This window comes from Myotis lucifugus, unplaced genomic scaffold (assembly GCF_000147115.1).
Source record: "Myotis lucifugus unplaced genomic scaffold, Myoluc2.0 scaffold_116, whole genome shotgun sequence".
NCBI classification, from domain to species: Eukaryota; Metazoa; Chordata; class Mammalia; order Chiroptera; family Vespertilionidae; genus Myotis; species Myotis lucifugus.
The window spans coordinates 3,798,021-3,818,568 of NW_005871164.1; the positions used below are offsets into that span (position 1 = coordinate 3,798,021).

General features: G+C 51.7%; 1 protein-coding gene across 1 annotated transcript in view; it reads right to left on the reverse strand.

The window, feature by feature from the left end:
* The window catches only part of LOC102431797 (transmembrane protein 163), a gene marked incomplete at its 5' end in the record, with an annotated part of 40,922 nt that overhangs the window by 3,520 nt on the left and 16,854 nt on the right, over window positions 1–20,548 (reverse strand). Inside the window, 2 exons of the mRNA XM_023757864.1 lie at window positions 570–711; window positions 7,989–8,100. Coding sequence (XP_023613632.1) covers window positions 570–711; window positions 7,989–8,100 — 254 coding nt within the window. The remainder of the gene's footprint in view (window positions 1–569; window positions 712–7,988; window positions 8,101–20,548) is intronic.

Sequence of the window (20,548 nt, forward strand, 5' to 3'; positions counted from 1 at the left end):
GCTACTGTTGAATCACCACAGCTGAGCATGCATGCGCTGTTTGGACGGAGCTGTTTGAATTAATGTTGGGTTTTAACGTGGATGTGATCTTTTCCATTGAAGTAGAAAAAGAGCCTGAACCCTTTTGCGCTATTTCTTAGCCTGAAGCTAGTCCATTCAGTTTTTCCCTGGATGTCCCTGGCACTTTTCAAGCGGCTGACCTTGCACTGAAGCCCAGAGAAATGAGTCCGTGAGTGCGTAAGTCCATGTGCAGGCCCCTCAAGATGAACGCTTGAGACTCCAGTAGCCCCATCTCACTCAGATGCCTACTGGTTTTCACAGCCAGAGGTCATGAGGAGTCCTCAGCCCAGCACTGGTGCCCGTTTGTGACTTAAAGCCTATACCTCTTGTCAAAGTCCTTGCCCCACTTCAGTGCCAGCCACAAGACTCTCTGATTCCGATGTGAGCTTTTCCAGTCACCTGACCCCACGTAGGCTCAGGGGGGTCCCAGGTACAAGGTATGACCATCAGGGGTGGAAAACGGAACACTCTTGGATGCCAGGAAAGCAAATAGGAAAACAGGCACTTACTTGACCCCGTAGGCAAATATGATAAGGCCGATGAGCACACCTGTGCTGCCATCCAGGTACCAGACCGCTGAGTTATGCTTGAACACCTCCGCGCTCAGAAGAATAGAGAAGCCCATCACGCCTCCCACGAGGGAGTTAAACCCTGGGAAAGAAGCAGAGCGAGGCTGAGGGCTCCGCCGAGCAAACTTCCTTAGCCACCAAGAAACTCCCCAAACACCAGCCAGCTCCACACCCATTCCACTGCAGGGAACGTTGCCCAGAAGCACTCTCCTCTCGCAGGTGACAGCTGCCAGCTGAGACCCTGGGTGGCCTGTCGAGTCTGTTCGAATGTCACCAGAGACCTTGCTAGACAGAGCCATCACCCCCCACTGTCAGTCTCCATCCCTGCCAGGCACTCATGCCCAGAGCCTGGATGTGGTTACTGTCTGCCTGCCTTCCACACACGAGAATATCCAGACCCCATGAGGTCAGTGCAGTGCCTGGCACACAGGAGACATTCAAGTATTTGGTGACTCAAATCTGTTGAATGTGGATGTCTCCTGGGCCCAGTACCCAGTGGGGATCTTTTTTTTTAATTTTTATTGATTAAGGTATTACAAATGTGTCTTTATCCCCCCCCCAAATGGGGATCTTATCAGTCTGATTGTTATCCTACTTTACTGATGAGAGAACTAAAGTTAAGCAGAGTGAGGTTAAATAAATGGACTGAGGTAATACAGATTGAGAGGAGCAGGGCTAGCCCACGCCCTTTCCTTCCAGAGTCTAAGTCACCTGAGGATTTTCACTCTCTGGGAAGAAAAATGCAAAGTCAAGAATTAGGTGCATGGTTGCAGAAACGGCAATCCAAACAGAACTGGAGCTGACAGATGTTAATCATCTCCTTTCACATATATCACACCTCAGTGGGTCCCCACAACTTAGGTATCACACTTCCGTGTTACCTGTGAGTTTCAAAGGCCCCATGGGAAGGGAATTGCTTAGAGGGGCTCCTGAGGCTGTACTGTGGTGTGAGCCACAGGCTGCCTCAGTGTAATGTCCTGGAGAAGCTCTGGGTCCATGCTGCCTGGTGACCCCTGGCAGCTGGTCTGTGCAGGGTCAGCAACCTCTCCAACTGCAGGCCCTGTCTCATTCCTGGGGCAACTCCACCTGTGTTGTTTTTGCCGACTCAAAATTGTTAACTCAGGCCGCACTCACTGGGGACTGTACAGCTGGGGGAGAGGCTAAATGAAGAGCAGGGGGAAAGGAAGATGTGGGCGTAGAGAAGCCTTGAGCAAAGCCTGGGTAAGACGCCTTCTCAGGTCCAAGGTGGAGACTTTGACAATGGGAACAAGATGAACCTGGCTGGGCCCTGCAATGACATCTCATTGGCTGTTGCAACCCTCTTCTCTTCCCTCAAGTCTGTCATCTTCTCACTTCAACGCTCAGCTGGTGACTCGGCCCTGCACGTCTTAGAGCACAAATGTCCGGACAACAATACCTCATCTTCCCAACACCAAGTCACACCCACCATGACGGCTGCCCCACATCCGGTTACATGCTCACCAAGGGACTCTGTTCTTGAAATTCTTCTCCCTCTTTTGAAACATTCCTACTGGGATAAATCTTAGCTTCCCATCACCCACCTCAAACTCCTCCCTGACCCCACGCCACCTGCACCACAAGCCCCTTTACAAAACTTGCAGAGTTGTCTGCCCAACGGCACCTCCTATTCTCTCTTCATCCCCCGACGCCCTCCCTGAGCTCAGTGACAACTGAGCTGCCATGTGCGTGGTGAACTGGTTGGCCTCATCCCCCGGGAACACTTCCCTCCAGCCCCCATGACTCTGCTGGCTTTCCTCTTTCCCCTCCAGCGCTTCCTTCTCAGTCTCCTTCGCCAGGTCCTCTTCCCGTCTGAGCACCCTGCCAGTCCCCGGGGCTCCTCTGTCTACATCCCCCCGAGGTTGTCACCTCCAATCTCACACGTCCGTGTCTCCCAACTTTCTCTCTTGGACCTGGCCCGTCCCCTCAGCTGCAGACTCATATAAGCATTTCAAACTGAACATGTTCAAAGCAAAAACCTCAATTTCCGCTCAAAACACCTCATCTTCCCTGTATATGATGCCACCGTTCACCTAGCTGCCAAGACAAACATCTAGGAGCCCACCCTTGACTTCTGTCACTCCCCAAATCTAATCACCCCCCAAATCTAATCCATCAAGTAATCCTTGCCAACTGTTACCCCTAAACTCATTCTCCATCTCTCTACCTCTCACCAGCCCCACCTCCCAAACCTTGCCCAAGCCCCCCTCGGCCCTCGCCTGCACCCCTGCCTCCTCACCACCTTCCCTGCCTCCCCTCCTGCCCACATCTCCCTTAACCCACAATCCATTCCCCTCACAGCAGCCAGAGTGACCACGGGAAGTGGACAGCCTCTGGTTGTCCTTTGAATCATCCTGTTCTTTTTTAAAAAAAAAGTTTCTGTGGCCCATATCTCCTCTCCACAGGCCACCAGAGGCATCAGCAGAGCCCGTGCTCGGTCACAGGTGACCTGGGCTGCAGCTGACCTCTGCAGAGGGGAGCGGAGGTTTTGCTTTGGGTGGCTAGAGAGAAGGGGAGACAAGGAGGAGATGGCCGCTTCCCGGGCAGACTGGAACCTTCAGCCCCTCTCCCTCTCTGGGCCATGGGCACAGGTTGGCCCGTGCGTCCTCGTCCTCGGAGAAGCCCAGTGGAGCTCAGAAAGCAGAGAGAGCATGAGGTTCCCCCAGACGGCCACTAGATGTCCACTCAGCTCCACCAAGGCAGGGCTCTGCCAGCCAAGCACAGGCCAGACCCCTGATTCTGACACAGGGCCCCACCCCATTCGTGCTCCCACCCCCGGGTGCTGCCCACAGTTCACAGCTGATGGATTCACTGTTCACCTGGCTCACCACCACCTTCCAGGAGGAGCCCTGCCTCCTCAGCTCTGCTCACCTGGGCTATGACAGTCTGGCTCAGTTCAACCTCACCTCACACAGGGCTGCAGGGCACGCTGGAGCGGGCGCACAAGACTGGGAGGGTCGCGTGTCTGCCTGCAACAGCCTCAGAAACTCCAGCTGCCGTCACTCCACACAAGGAACCTGAGCTCGCAGCCCCACCCCCAAACCGCCCACCTTTCCACTGCTGGTCACTCTCTGGGCACTGTCCCCGCCCACCAGGCCCACCGCTTTTCTGCTTCCTCAGTTAAAACCCGGGCTGTTGTCAAGAATAACGGCTGTTATCCCTTTAAGAAGCTGAGTAGGGGCTCCACCAGTCCGGCCTTAATGATAGGTAAGAATCCGTATAATTAAGTACATCAGCTTCTTGCAGGAATTCTGATGACAAGGTTTCATGTGCTGAACACCATGGTAGACGCTTGGTATTCAGAGATGAGAAGGAGCGAGGGGAGTCAGCCCAGGGCCCTCAACTCGGGTTTCCAGCGGCAGCACCGGAGCCGGGCTCCTGCCCCACCTCAGAACCCCTCCTCCTCCCGCCAGACTTTCCCAATAACTTACTGTCCAGTCATTTTAGCTTCGACAACACAAAGCTGCCTCCAGCGTCATGCTGATTGCAGCAATCGCATGTTGTCTAAACAACTAAAGGAACACGGTCTAATGGACAAGATGCGCTACGCTGTGCTGTACTGCACAGCACAGGGTGGGAAGTCTGCAGTTTACCACACCCTGGTGTCCACGTTCTCTGAAGACCTGCTGTGGTGAGGACACAGCCCAGCATACAGGATCCGGTGCAGCCAGCCTGACCCAGCTCACATACAGCTCCAGCATGGGGACCAGCCACTCACCGGGTGACAGCGAGGCCCGCCCTCCCGCCTGCACCGAAGCACTTTGTGGGGAGAGAAGGCCACACCACAGAGGACATTCCCAGGGCATTGGGCACAGGTGGAGGCCCGCAGAGCCAGCCTCTCAGAAACCCCAACATTAATGAGAGGCACGGCTCCCAGACCCCACCCTCTCCCACCTCCCAAAGAGGAGACGATTACAGATGGTTCCCTAGCTCTGCTACTCAACAAATGAGTAAAATACAATTAGCAGGAGGCTGCAATTACCACTGCATATTTTGCTGACACTCCCACCAAGCAAGGAACTGCAGTGCACACCACCCACCGCCCCAGCCCCTCGTGGGTAACAGGCTTTGCCCTTCACCAGAGTTCTCTCTGTCTGTATCTGTCTGTCTTTCTCTCACTCTGTCATCAACCCCCATGGCCCATTCATCCCTGAGCCCTGTCCATTTGCCATGCGTTGTTGACCCCCTACACCCTCAGCCCCCTGCCCTCACAGCTGCCCAAGCCCCCAGGCCACCACCCTCAGCTCCCCAGACCTCTCCTGCTTGGCACTCACTGCCCCACTCTGTTCCCCATCTGATGGCCAGAGGACTGTTTAGAAAACAAAAAGCATGTCTCCTCATCCGTTTAAATATTTAGCAAAACACACAGGATCCTATACTTGACCTACAGTCCAGCAGGACCTGCCCTTCCCCACTGTCCCAGCCCTCACCCTGTGCCCCCTCCTCCCGCAGCCCCCCAGGGGTCCCAGGCCCCGCCCCCATGCCCTCTGCCTGGGGGAGCGCTCTTCCCTGCCTTCCTGTTTAGGGAACAATTTTCACTTAAACATCTACTTTGTAATGACACCTCTCTGTTCAAGAATATGATGGAAATACTGCTTATGTCTGAAAATTCTGGTCAGAAGTTATTTTGTTAGAAAAATCATACTTGTCATTGGGGTCTTCTCTGTGCGCCCTATGAAATGTGGTGAGTTCAAAGGGGAGTGAAGCCTAAACAGACCCTGTCTGGGATTGCTATCACACGTGATAGAGCACCCGTCCGAGACGGTCAGCCCACGGTCATGGGTGGGAGGGTCTGACTGCTGGGTCCACCCTTGGGCTCCTGGAGAGCACTTGTGTGTCTGGTCAGATAAGATGCTGAGACCCTGCAAGCCACAAGGGCTTCGTGATGTTAGGGCCCAAGGCGACTGGGAGAGGAGCTATTTCTCAGTGCTCACCCCTGGCCTGCCCTCCCCATCCCGTCACCCACGTTCCAGGCAAAGACACATGAGAAGGAGGCATACAACACATGCTGGAGAAACCAAGGTACAGCCAGGCCTCTGCTCTAAAGGGCCGGACGGAGTGTCCCCCGCAGCAACGGGAAGGAACCTTGAAGGTGGCCAGACCCCCACACCGAACGCCCATTCATAGCATGCAGCCCTGAGCTCTCGGCACAAGCCCCCTGCGCTGGTCAGCCCCGGGGAGAGGAGGACTCCATGGAGGAGGCATGTTCCTGCCCTGATTCTGAAACTCCAGACCACACAATCACAGGGATGAGCACTTCTCCCCACAAGCTGGGCCGCCCGGAGAGGAACGAGCACCTTTCCCAGGGTCAGCCGGATGCAAGCTGCCCACAGGCCCGGCTGCGGGGTGGGCGGCAGAGCCTCCGCAGAGGTCTTCTCAGAAGGCTGCATGCTTCTCAGGGACTGAGCCGCAGCTCTGCACACCAGAGGGGCTTGATTTAACTAAGTGCAGCTCCCCTTTGGGGACCAGGCAGGACCCTTCCTAGCAACAGGACAGACCCTAGAGAGGAAACCCTGGTTCTGCATCAGGAGCGGCTTCCCAGCTAACGTGGCACCAGCGCAGCACCAGGCTCAAAAGAACTCTGCAGAGCCCGCCGGTCGGTGCTCCTGCGCTATCCGCTCTAACAGCACAAACCCAGGACCTGCTGCCAGCTGAGTCCTGGCTTCCCTGGGCCTGCCCTTTGGGGAGCACCCTCGGGGGCCCATGGGGAGCTCCAGGAGCCGGGCTGGCCGCCTGGCCCACACAGAGGGGCCTGCACGCTGCCTGAGAGCAGAGCAGGGACGCAGAGGCCTCGCTCCCCGACGCCGGTCTTTTCACTATTTTAAACAGCTCTTACTACTTAAAAAGTTTGGGTTTGCTATGGGCATGTGGCTTCCATAGCACAGGGAGGAAGGTGGTATCTTGCAAGGGCAGATGCAGACGGCAGGCCCTGCTGGTCAAAATGGCAGGGGGACCCTGCCAGGTCCACCTTCCCTGGTGTGGCGTGTGTCCTGGCTCCCAGGCTGGTGTGAAGGCAGCACAAACCTGTGCTCATCACATGGACAGGACCCACCTCAGGCCCGGGAATCTGCATCTAACCAACACCATAGGCAATTCTGATGCTGCCAGTGGCTGTGGTCACCTGACTAGCATCCAGGGTCCCCTGGCCTTGCAGTCAGCACATCGGATCATGTAAAGCCCCAATTTCCCTGGGTCTGTTCGAATGAACCACATACACATACACACATACACACACACACACACACACACACACACACACACACACACACAGATGCTCCCAGGGCAGCTGTCATTGCAAAGCTGGAAATACCACTTTGACTTCCTACCCACCAGCCCTACTGTGCAAAGGCCCACCTCCATATACACAGTAGGGCATCAACAAGGGACAAGGAGTCGAAGTCCACATAGTGTACCAGGCTTTGTCATTTGGGGGAGAAGGGCCCTCTGCACTGCCATTCACCCCCTGCACAGCAGAACCAACAGCCACCCACACACACCCGCCTGCTCTCCCGTATTCCACAGAGGAGAGCACCTCGGAGTTGGGGGTAGGTGTGTGTGTGAGTGGTTCTTTTCTTAAAAAAAGAAATTCAGTGATTTCTTCTCTATTTTGTGCAGACACACACACCAACCCCACAAGCTTTTACCCTTTGACCTCTCACCTCAGGGTACAGAGGCTCATGAACTCCTGACCCCCTGGCAACTACACATGCTCAAGAATGGAGAAAAAGAACATGGCCAGGTGGTTAGTTCGTAAAGTTTCTTGTTTATACACCAGCACTAGTTCACAAACTGAAATGCATTTTTCCTGGTTTCACACACCCTTCTCTGTCATCCCAAAGGCCATGCAGGAAGTGCCCCCTGGCCCCTAGGAGCACAGGTACCCTCCACCTGGTCTGGGTTCTCAGCGGATCACTTCCCCAGCAGAGCCCTGGTTCCTGCACCTTGAACTCCCAGCTAGGTGAGCATCTCACGGCTGGAGGGGGAATAAGTATGAGAATCCACAAAGAAAACCTGTCTAGATTGCAGAAGAGACCTTCACTGGAGCAATGCACATAAAGCCCGAGACTCTGGAAGCCCTTTGTGCTTCGTGATAAGACGCTAGGGAGCCCCCATCCACCCTGTTGGGGGGTCAGGGCTGAGGTGATTCCTGAAGAATTTATTACAGTCCCAGGGCACAAGCCATCTGCCCCAATAGGGAGCCCTGAGAATCATTAAACCGCCTGAGGAGGCGAGGCTAGTGAGACCCGATTCCCAACTGGTGACCTTTTCTGCAAGACCAGCAACTAAAGGCGACCCGCCCTGCGCCCCCGGCCTGGGAGGTCAGGCGCTGGCCCCACTCACCGTCGGTTATGAGTGCTCTGCTGGTCAGGACCTTCCCCAGCATAAACTTCAGCACGGCCAGCGTGCTGCAGAGGATCCCACTCAAAATGGAGACGCTGAACAGGAAGTCATCCTAGAAGAGAAAGGTCCAGATTTCAGCAGTTCACCCGCTAGAACAAACCATCTGCAAACCACTTGCCTTAGCAGTGGTTCTCAAGCTTCTGGCCCTTTAAATACAGTTCCTCATGTTGTGACCCAACCATAAAATTATTTTCGTTGCTACTTCTTAACTGTAATGTTGCTACTGTTATGAATCGTAATGTAAATATCTGATATGCAAGATGGTCGTAGGCAACCCCTGTGAAAGGGTTGTTTGACCGCCAAAGGGGTCGCAACCCACAGGTTGAGAACCGCAGGCATCAGCTTGGTTCCCAGGACAAATAGTCAGTTGTGTGTGCTGCCACTAGGAGGCGGCTACGTTGCTTGTTTTCATACCTTCGTTACCGTGTCCCTGGGAACTGGAAAAGATGATCAAAACCAGATGCCCCGGACTTATATTTCCTTAGAACCATCAGGTGCTTCTTTTCCTATAGGAGATTCCCCTTTGCACTACTCTGCCGAAATGACTGGCAATCACTGATCAGTAACAGAGTTGGTTAGAATATTAAAAACAGTGCCTTCTGTTTAGAGTTTTTCATAGAGAATTTAAAAAGCAGTAGTTAAGAATTTTGGAGCATGAAAGTATACCAGTGGCCTAAGAACACTTCAGCACAGAGCCAATGAAATTAGCCACAGGGCCAAGTATCAGTGCAGCAACTTATAACCATATTCCTCCCTTAAATTCACAGATGATTAGAAGTTCAACTACAGCCTTCAAGGTGTGAAAAAGGGGCATCTAAAAATACAGTCTGCTACTGACGCAATCTTAGCACTTCCTATAAGCTGTTACCTTCGCAAGCAAGCGAGTGAGTCACATGCAAAAGAGAGCACCCCGTCTCCTGACCTCAGGCCTGAGGCTCTGGCTTCAGGCTCCGTGCTCCCTCCCAGGAGACACAGCCTCCAGATTCTCCGATATTAAAATGCAACTGCCAGCAGAAATCTAATAGAGCATCACATATATGCAAGGAAATTGGATTTCTTAAGCATTTTATTATTCAAATTCACTAACCTGGTGACAGAAAGTTGGGAAGAGGGATGACAGCCTGCTTCCCTGAGTTCAAAACTGAACAAAGTCATTAGAAAAAATCACCTCACTGGAAACAGGATATCTGCATGACGCCAAAGCATCCCCCCAATCCTGGTCAATGGTGGTTGGTGGGTTTTTAAAAAATATGTTTTTATTGACTTGAGAGAGAGAGAGAGGGAAGGAGGAAGGGGGGGAGAGGGAGAGGGAGGGAGGGAGGGAGGGAGGGAGAGAGAGGGAGAGAGAGAGAGAGAGAGAGAGAGAGAGAGAGAGAGAGAGAGAGAGAGAGAGATGAGAGCGAAATATGGACTGGCTGCCTCTTGCACACATCCTGACAGGAGATCAAGCCCAAAACCTGGGTATGTGCCCCAACCAGGAATCAAACCAGCAACCCTTCGGTGCACAGGACAATGTTCAACTAAGTGAGCCACACTGGCCAGGGCAGGGGTGGTTGGCTTCAACATACATCCACAGTCGTTTGCAACTCCTTCCTCTGGGAGGCACAAGTTAACTTCCCCCTCCCCTGAGTGTGGGCTGGACTCGTGACTGGTATCTAACCAATAAGGTATGGAAAGGGAAAGACAGTAACTTTACAGTGGAGAGCCCAGCAAGTGATCAAGATTAAAATGACCATTCATAAATTATGCTGACACCACGTGCCTCCTGATATGATGTGGACAGAACATCTCTTTGTGTTCTACCTAAAAAGTCCAGAACCTCAGCTTAATTGTGAAAAAAAAAAAAAACATTAAACAAACCCATGTCCAGGGACAGTCTACAAAATATCTGAGTACAGTACTACTTCTGACACATGTCCAGGACATGAAAGACAAGGAACCACCGAGGAACTGTCACAGATTGGAGACCAAGGTGATGTGAGAACCAAGGCCACCTGGTGTCCTGGGCTGGATCCTGGGAGGGAACAGCTCATTAATTGGAAAAGCTGCGGCACCAGACAGTCAGGATCTTGTTCACAGTGTGGCAGTCTCCTGGTTGGGTAAAGGTACCCTGGCTGTCTATGTGAGAGGTTAAACCTTAGGGGAGGCTGGATGGAGGGTGTACGGGAACTCTGTAATGTCTAGTAACTTCTATAAATCTAAAATTATTCAAATTGTAAAGTTTTTTGAATAGTCACCTTTCTGAAGTTGCGCCTCCTCAAATTATCAGTAAGGACTGTGCCAAGCCTGGCCTCCTGGCAGGTCCCAAGTCCCTGCTGTGCACGAGGTGACAGAGCGGGGCCATGTGGGAGGGCCCCAAATCAAACTCCCTTTGTGCAGGCACTGCGCAGACTCGGGGAGACCACGGCGCAGCCACAGGAAGCCGTGTGGGCATTGTGAGGGAGTCACAAATCCGCAGACCCAGGTGGCCATGTGATTCAGGAAGCGTAAGTTGGGAGACCGAGGCATTCAACTAAGCACTCTGAGCCCCCAAATTCGCAGGCTGAGTCCCGACTCTGCTCACCGTTCACTCACTCGGTTTGCAAAGCCCTCGTCCCTCAATGTCCAGAGGTGGGTACAGTCTGTGTTCACCCCATCTGGACCAGGGCACTGGGTTGGTCCCCGCCCCGAAGCAGCTCAGAGAGCCCCCGTGGCCCCGGCCGTCCTCTCCTGGGTCTGCTAACGCAGGAAGCTGTGCTGTCTGTGGGTCGGTGACCAAGGGCAGTGGTGAGCCAGCGGGCCCCTGTTCAAGTCTACAACCCATCACTCGCTACGGAAACAAACCCAAGCTCTCAAGTCCCAATTCTCTTTCCCGTAAATGGCAGTGTGATACCCACAGCCCTGGCAAGAGCTGATGTGCAACAGGTAGCAATTGTCATCAACGGCCCAACACATGAGCCAGGCACTAACTTCTTCCACCAAACAGCCCACTAGGTGCTGACGGTCAGCCCCGGACTAAGTAGGTGACATTCCTACAGGAGGAACACAGGGAACTCAGTAGGGAGGACAAAGCAGGCCCGGGAACGTACAGAAAGGGCAGAGGCTACGGCTGGGACCGGAGTGGCTGATCAAGAGAGAAGGCGTGTGGGACCCGTCCTTCCCCAGAAGCTTCATCTTCAAGAAGCTCTCACGGCCCAGGGCTCTGAGGTGGGTTTCTGGAGGAACAGGGGGCGGGTTACTGGCGTCACAGAGCAGAAGCACCGGGAGCAGCTAAAGGTGCTGGAACCGGAGCCCCCTGAACATCTGTGTGACTGGGCACGCCCTGAGCCTCCCCTCTCTCCTCCACTGTCAGATGGAGCAAAGAGCAGACCTCCCACCCCTGGTGGCTATGCACTGTGTCCCCAGCAATCAGCAGGAACTACGTTTCCCAGAATTCCCATCCTCCGTGGCTCTGAGTCCCACTTGGCCCCAGAGACATCTGTGTGGAAGGCAGAAGTGAAGTGCTGGCCCCTAGTCCCTGGGGGCAGGTGCAGGGCGCCAGGTGCTGCTGCAGCCACGCATGTGCTGCTGACCCACTGGCTCCGCTTAGACTCGAGGGAGGGTGGCGGCCAGCCCAGCACGCCCTGCCCCTGCTGGACCCCTCCAGCGTCTCTGTGCCCTGAGCCACCCATGGCGTCAAAGTGGAGATGATGAGGTCAGATGGGGCTCTAGTCCATCTTCAGGGAATCAGGCTGCCATTGCTCTGCTCCCCTCATTACCCACGTTTCCTTGCTTCCAGGCAGCCCTGCCGCCTTCAGGCCCAGATTCCGGGGCGGCAGCCAGCAGGGGCCCTTCTGCAGCCCCCCTCCCTGTAAGGTCCCACCCCTGCAGCCACATCCGGTGTGGTTCCCCTGAGAGGTGCTGCTTCTCTGCCTGAGCCTGACACATCACTGCATAAGAACGTTACAAAGTGCTAAGCAGGGCCTAACGCAGAGGAAATGCTGTGTATAAGCCAACATGCGAACCCAGGTGTGCCCCGTCTGTGGATTGTTTCTGTTACCCACACTCTGTGCCCAGGGTCACCTTCCCGAAGTCTGAGAGAACAGGCTGTGCCATCTCGAGGCCTCACCCAGGCTTGTTGGCTCACTATTGCCGCCCTGATCTCCCTCTGAAACACATGAGCCCGGAGGGACCCCAGAGGACCTGGGCTGACCCAGAGCTGCCGAAGTCCTCCCTCAGAACCAGCGTTCAAGTCCTCAAGTCCTCTGTGCCCGCCCCACCAGAGCCACCTGCCTCTCCTCTCTCCACACCGCCACCCATCGACTATCAGCACAAGCAGAGTGTCACAGAGATGCAGGCATCAGCCTGCTCAAGACATCGCCATGGACTGTAGTGTCCCCCAAAATGCCGATGCTGAGGCTCTAGCCCCCCAATGAGATGAAGCCTTTGGGAGGTATCAGGGTTAGATGGAGGCATGAGGGTGAGGCCCTCATGATGGGATTAGCGGCCTCCTGAGAAGAGGAAGTGACCTCTCTCTCAGCCACTCCCACTCCCATTGAGGAAAGGCCAGGCGAGGCCACAGTGAGAAGGCAGCTACGTCACTGAGACATAAGAAACACATACCTGCTGTTTAAGCCTCTCAGCCTCTGGCATTTGGTGTGGCAGCTCGAGCTGACTGAGTCTGAGGGCAATAAAGAGGATCCTCTCTGAGAGTCAGGGAACCAGAGCACACGTGGCTAAGGATGAGAAACTGCAACCCGAGGGGGAGGAGCCACTGCTGGCCTCTTTCAGGTGCGGCCACACCTGCCTCACTTCCTCTCACAGCCCCGTCTAGCCAGCCTTGGACGGGAGAGACGCAGGTGCCCCGGGTCACTCAGCTGGTGTCAGGCCCTGGATGTGTGCCCAGCTGTAAACCTACCAGGACACCTCATCCGTGGCCTTGTAAACATCTCTCATGTCACACGGACTCTGTGAAAACAGAGGGACAGCCACTGCCTTGTTAGGTCTCCTTTCCACTGTTACCAGCACTGGCCCTGTGATTGCTCAGATTTGAATCTTACTGAATGGATAGAAGATCAGGGCAAAATGGTGCAAGAAAACGGGCCAGGGACTCCAAAGCTAAGGGTAAATGTACGTTGAAGGTAAATGCTCCGTAGATGGTGTTTATGCCGTGAGCTTCTCCATGACCTTACGGAAGTGAAGGCCTTTTGTAACCATCTCAAAGCCATCTCATGATATATTTGAGACAAAAAATGAAACGTATTCAGGAGACAGGTTACGTACAATCCAAATAGAAAAATATTATCACCAAGGGTTAATCTCCCTAATAGCTAAAGACCTCCTAGAAATCTGTAGGAAAAAGACCAAAAAAAGAGACCAAAAATAGAAAATGGGCAAAGGACAATCAGAAAATTAAAATGAGTTTTAAACCTATCAAAGATGTTGAAACTTCTTAATAAAAGAAACAAAGACCAAAACTATACCAAGATGTCATTTTTCACCTACCCAACCACGAGTATTATTTAAAAGGCTTGCTCTTGAGGCCTGAGTGGGTAGCTCAGTTGGTTAGAGCATCATGCCAATATACCAAGGTTGTGGGTTTGATTCACAGTCAGGGCACATGTAAGAATTAAACAATGAATGCATCAATAAGTGGAATAATAAGTCGATGTTTCTCTCTCTCTCTCAATCAATAAAAAAAGAGAAATAAAAATGCTTATCTTTTAAAAAGCCCTGGCTGGTGTGGCTCAGGTGATTGGGTGTCATCCCATGCACAGAAGGTTGCTGGTTCAGTTCCCAGTAGGGGCATATGCCCAGGTTGTTCTCTCTATATATCCCTCTCACTTCCTCTCTTTCTAAAAATCAATACAAATATTGAAGAAAAAAAAACGAAAACCTTTTCTCCTGGAAAGATACTATAAAGAAAATAAAGGGCAACCACAGACTGGGAAAAAACATTTGCAAACACATTTGTTAAAAGTCTTATACCCAGCCCTGGCTGGTTTGGCTCAGTGGATAGAGCATTGGCCTACAGACTGAAGGGTCCCAGGTTCGATTCCGGTCAAGGGCACATGCCAGGGGTTGCAGGCTCAATCCCCAGTAGGGGGCGTGCAGGAGGCAGCCAATCAATGATTCTCTGTTTCTATCTCTCCCTCTCCCTTCCTCTCTGAAATCAATAAAAAAATGTATTTTTTAAAAAGTCTTATACCCAGATGATATTAAGAATTTCTGTAACTCAATAAGCAAATAAACAAATGACTCAATTTTTTTTGTTAGTTTTGTTAATCTTCACCCAAGGATGTTTTTTCCATTGATTTTTTAGAGAAAGCAGTGGAAGGGAGAGAGAGAGAGAGAGAGAGAGAGAGAGAGAGAGAGAGAGAGAGAGAGAGAGAAAGAAATATCAATGTGAGAGAGACACATGGATTGGTTGCCTCCCTCACGCATCCTGGGGATCAAATGTGCGACCCAGGTAGGTGCCCTTCTGAGACCCTTCGCTCCACAGGCCGACACTCTAATCACTGAGCCACAAAAGATTTGAACAAATAATTTACCAAAAAAAAGATACATGGTTAACAAATAAGTACATGAAAAGATAGCCAGCATCCTTTCCCAACAGAGAAATGTAAATCAAAACCACCATGAGATACTACTACATACCAATTAGAATCAGTAAAATTAGAAAGAAATAATAGCAATCATAGTGAGGATGTGAGCAGCGGGAACTCTCATATACTGCTGGTAGGGATGTAAAATGGAACAGCCACTTTGTAAAACTGACTGGCCATTCCTTGTCAAGTTAAATATTAACTTATCATAGGACCCAGCAACTCAACTCACTGATATTTACCCAAAATAAAAAAAAAGCCTATGTCCACACAAAAACCTGCACATCAATGTTCTTAACCGTGGTTTTCATGGTGTCGGAAAACTGGAAACGACCTAATAGTTTATCCATTTACCAGTTGTAAATGGATAAACAACTGGTAAATGGATAAACGAACTATGGGATATAGCCATACAATGGAATACTACTTGGCAATGAAAAAGAATGAACTACTAATGCATTCAGCAAAAATATGGCTGTACTTCAAGATCATTATGCTAAGTAAAAGAAAGCATGCACAAGAAACTAAATACTTTATGATTTCATTTACATTAGAGTCCAGAAAAGGAAAACTATGCCGACAGAAAGCCGAGCAGTGGCTGGGAGGGGAGGTAACTAAGGACTGCAGAAGTGCAGGATGAACTGCACTTTGGAGGGACTGAAATAGTCTATATCATCATTGTGGTGGTAGTTCTGTGACTATACACATCTATCAAACCCATCAAATTATATGGGGTATTTTACTGTATGTACATTATTACATTTCAATAAAACTAATGTTTTACCCTCACCCTAAAGACATGTTTTTACTGATCTTAGAAAAAGAGAAATGGAGGGAGAGAGTTGTGGGGGAAAGAAGGGGGGGAGAGTTGAGGAGAAAGAGGCAAGAAGAAGGAGAAAGGGAGAAAGAGAGAGAGAGAGGTAGAGAGGGAGGGAAGGGGAGAGAGAGAGAGAGAGAGAAAGATATGAGAAAGAAACATTGATAGAGAGATATGAGAAAGAAACATTGATAGGTTGCCTCCTGTACTCACCCTGAATGGGAATCGAACCTGCAACCTTTTGGTGTGTGGGATGATGTGCCAACAGACTGAGCCCCAGCCAGGGCTCAATAAAACTAATTTTTTAAAAGCAACTTATCTCAGGGACTCCATAGGTGACAATTACAAACATTTACACAGTTCAGCTTATGCACATTATAATTCTACATATAATGTCCATTATCATGATATGAGGCAAAGAACAGATGAAAGCGCAATCATTATAAAGATAAAATCGGAGGCTGAGAGTGGTCAGTGGTGGAACTTAGACACTGCTGGGCTGACTTCAAGTCGCTTACATTTCTGCTGATATATTTCACTGGGTGGGTAAACACTCCTTTTTATAGACTTATCTCAAGTGTTTCCTCCTCTGCTGAGCGTTTCCTGACAGCTCACGCTCTAAGACCTGACACGTGCACACCACGCCTCCGCTGGCCGTGTCCTCCCAGGCCCGTGACGCGTCCTTGCACCTGCTTCCTTCCTGCCCTCTCCGGTGGCGCAGCGACAGAGACCCTCTCACCCCTCAGCGTCTCCCACGGCAATAGGAATGTCCGTGACAGGCACTGCCACCTGCAGAGGGATGGCAGTCGCCACCACCAGACTTTCACAAGCAGCTTTATGGAAGATACAGAAATGTCTGTCCATTCGTCATCTGACCCACAGTGAATGTCAGTGGCCTAAGGTTACAACCAAGAGGAGAGGACGACAGGATAGGTTTCTAATGATCAAACGGGGTGTGGGAATGTTCCTTGGATGGGGAGAAACCCCGCCGGGAGGGTGCTCTGGAGCACCAGGTGCCCCTGGCACTTTGGAGGAAGTAGGACATTGGTGAGGGCAAGGCTGCAATTCTGCAAAAGCCAGAGGGTCCCGGGTTGACAGACCTCCCAGCCACAGTCATGCTCCAAGATACCAGACAGAGGTGGGTCTGAGCATCTCCCTCGGCTCCCACCGGCCAGGCTGTAGGACGTGAAGGCCTCCCCATGCCCGTCCTCCTGCCCATGGCCCCCACCCCACACTTCAGGACATCTTAGGAGAAGCCACCTCAGCCTGGCCTCACCTTCCAGACCATCCAGTACGTGTCTTTTCTAAGACGTAGTAATGCCTTAACCTGTACTTTCCCAACTTCATTTGTCCCAAAACATGAAAAGCAGCGCCTTAACCCAATGGAACAAGGAATGCCTTACATAGGAATTCCAAGAGCCTGACAGACCCCTGCGCTACAAACAGCTTTCCACCCTAAACTCTTTGCTTTGTGCCAAGGCTAATCCCGCCTTACCAAGAGATCCACACGCCCCCACCATCGCCCAGGCTCGCCGGCACCACCACCAGCCCCACACCTGGCCCATGACCAGCAAGGGAGAGCACACCTTTCGTAGAAACATGAGGTGGTCTTAGAATTACAGCGCGTTATAACTGGAGCAATGCTTAGAGACGATCTAATCGATGATGCCAGTGGGGAGACTGAGGGCAGGTGGCTCCCCCAGAGGCAGCAGAGCTCAGGGCTCCCAGCCATCACTCGCCTCCACCTTGGCAGCCTGACACTCAACTCCTCTAACTGTCTAGGCTGGAGCGTGGTGAATGCCACACGGCTCGTTTTAGGCTCCAAAGGCAATTAGGGGAGAGTTATAAAGCCTACCTGGGGAAGCGTCCATGAGCTGACAGGTGGTCATTGTCCGCCGGCTCAGGAGACCTCGGCCCGCCAGAGCTGGGCCTCGGTCAGCTTTTCTGCAGGAGGAGGCAGCCTGCGCGGCCCCTCACGCCCCCCACAAAGACTGGAGACCTTGCGGTCGCATTCCTATGGCCTGACCTACACTGATAAGTGATGATCTTTGCCAGCTCCTCTCAGCAACCACCCCACTGGATGAAGCTGCCCCCCCCCCCCCCCGCCTCACCTTTACCATCCCCCCCTTCTCTCCAGCCACTGGGCTTCCCCTGTTCCTCTACGTGATGGGCACACTCCTACTCAGGACCTCTGCGCATGCTGTCCTCCCACCTCCTCACCTCTGTCATATCCCTGCCGAGTTTCACCTCAGTGAAGTGGTCCCTGACTGCAATCCTTCCCAATCCCTGATCTTTATTTTTTCTTAAAAGATAGCACTTTTCACATTCAAACACACGCATGGCTCTTTAAATTTAAAATTAACAGCATTGAAAACTCGGTTCCTGATTTGACTGGCCACATTTCAAGTGTTCAATAGCCAAATACGGCTATCAGTTGTCCTATAGGGGAGTGCAGATTTAGAATATTCCCATCTTCACAGAAAGGCTTATTGGACAGTGCTGAGTTAGAAACAAGTTATTCCCTCTGAACTAGGATAAAGCAGTAAGTGGCCAGAAAGTGTTCTAGACAATGCAGGCCAGGAGCAGATGGAGATTATAATCTGACAAATGGTTAAAAAGAAAATAGTAAACACAGACATGGGACCTGGAATTCAGCAATCACAGGGCTGAATCCATCACGATGGACTAACACTAGCAACCAAAAGGAACCTAGGGATTAGGATGTTTTTTTTAAATCATTGCATGCTTTTTAATGAGGTATAGTTAACATACGATAAAATGTACAGGTTGTTTAGACATTCGATTAGATGAATTCTGTCAATGGTAACACCCATTTAACCGCTCCTAAAACAAAAGGGAGAGCATTTCCGTTACATAGAACAATGGTTCTCAACCTTGTGGCCCTTTAAATACAGTTCCTCATGTTATGACCCAACCATAAAATTATTTTCGTTGCTACTTCATAACTGTAATGTTGCTACTGTTGTGAATCGTAATGTAAATATCTGATATGCAGGATGGTCTTAGGCGACCCCTGTGAAAGGGTCGTTCGACCGCCAAAGGGGTCTCGACCCACAGGTTGAGAACCGCTGCCATAGAAAGTTCCTTCACGTCCCTTTTCCACCCCCTGCAACCACTTTCTGACTTCAATTAAGGGGATTAATTTAGTCTTTTCTCAAATTTTATGTCAATGGATTCACGCAGTATCAGACAGCTTTGCCTGGTTGTCTTTTATCAACATAAACGCTTTTGAGACGCACCTGTGTTGCTGCAGGTCTCAGGAGGGTGCTCTGCACTGTCCTGGAGTCTCAGTGCTCAGTGCCGCAGCCTCCCTGTGAGAGGCTTTCTCTAATCAGTGCCTCCGGGACACCAGGCTTTTTTATTTAGGTTCTCAGGGGAGATGCAAAAAACAGGAAGGAAGCTGGAGGGGCCTAATCATCTCCCCTCATAGGAGACCATCTGCCATCATGAGAGCTGTACCTTCATGTCAAAATATCAGGGTGAAATGACCTCAGGCAGAGAAGCTGCTACAACAACCTCTCCCATCAGCATCTATGAGCAGCCTCTAAAACATTCAGTCCAATCACTGATCAAAACCTTGGCTGTCAGGATATCCCAATGCAACTTTCCCACCCTGTCAACCTGCTGGCTAAAACCAACCTCCACCACTCCCCATGCTATGGACTGCATGCTTGTGGGCCCCCACAATCATATGCTGAAGCTCCAATCCCCAGTGTGATGACATTTAGAAATGGGGATCTTTAAGGGTGATTAAGTCATGAGGATGGGGCCCTTGTGAATAGGGTTAGTGCCCTGACAAGAACAGACACGAGAGAGAGGATCTCTCTGGGGATTGTAAGGCACAGCAAGAAGGTCGTCAACCGCAAGCCAGGAAGAGGGCTCTCCCCGACACCAAACTCACTAGCACCTCGGCCTCAGAATCCTCAGCCTCCAGAATGATGGAAAATAAATGTTTTAATCCTGATCAAGACACAGAGTAGGTAACCACTGTGCTCGCCTCCTCCCATGACCACATAAAGATTACAACTGAATTATAGAACAATCAACGTGGAGAACCATCTGAAGACTGGCTGAACAGAAGTCCTATAACTGAGGATATAAAGAAGCCACATGGAGACTGGTAGGAGGGGCAGAAACAAGAAGTGAGCTGACCACACACCCACGTGTTGTGGTTGAGAATCAGGAGGGGTATCTCAGCTACAGAGCGAGCCATCCCAGTCCCACACCTGGCTCCCCAGCCCAGAGCACCAGTGCTGGGAAGAGGAGCCCCCATAACATCTGGCTGTGAAATCATCAGGGATTCATCCATCCAGGTGAGACAGAAGGCTGCTGGAAACTCAGGTGTCCTCTTAAAGGGCCCGCACACAGACTCACTTGCTCATAGGCACCCAGGCTGGGCTTCAGCAAAGGGCTGGGGGTTGGGGGTTGGGGGTGTGAATGCCAGAGACATACAGGGAGAAACTGAATTATGTGGCAGCAGGCCCTAGGGTGCCCCATGCCTTCTGCCGAGCAGCCCTCAGGCCCAGCACAGGCAGCTACCAGCCACTGATTGCTTTGTAGCTCCTACCAGGCAGCCCCAGGCAGCAGCTGGCCTTGGCCTGCACTGGAACCCTTCCCAAGAGGCCCCAGAACCAACACAATAGAGCACCACCCAATTAGCACACCAGGGGCATACCCCAAAGGGGGTCTCGGCAGGCACTGAACCCTGCTGGGGTGAATCCTATGCTGGGGGGCCAGCCAATCCTCACAGCCAGTCAGCCTGAGGGTCAGCTCCACCCACTGATGTGCCAACAGCCATCAAGGCTCAACTACAACCCACACAAGGGACACCCCTGACACTCTCCACAGGTGACCAGGGAGGCTGTGCCACTGGGCCCCACAGGTCACCTATGACACAGGCCACCCTGCCAAGACCGAAAGACATAGCAGATCTACCTCATATAGAAACAACAAGGAATCAGTCAAAATGAGGAAATAAACATGTCCCAAATGAAAGAACAGGAGAACACTCTAGAAAAAGAACTCAACAAAATGGAGGCAAACAATCTAACAAATACAGAGCTCACAGCCCTGGTTATAAGGATGCTCAGTGACCTCAG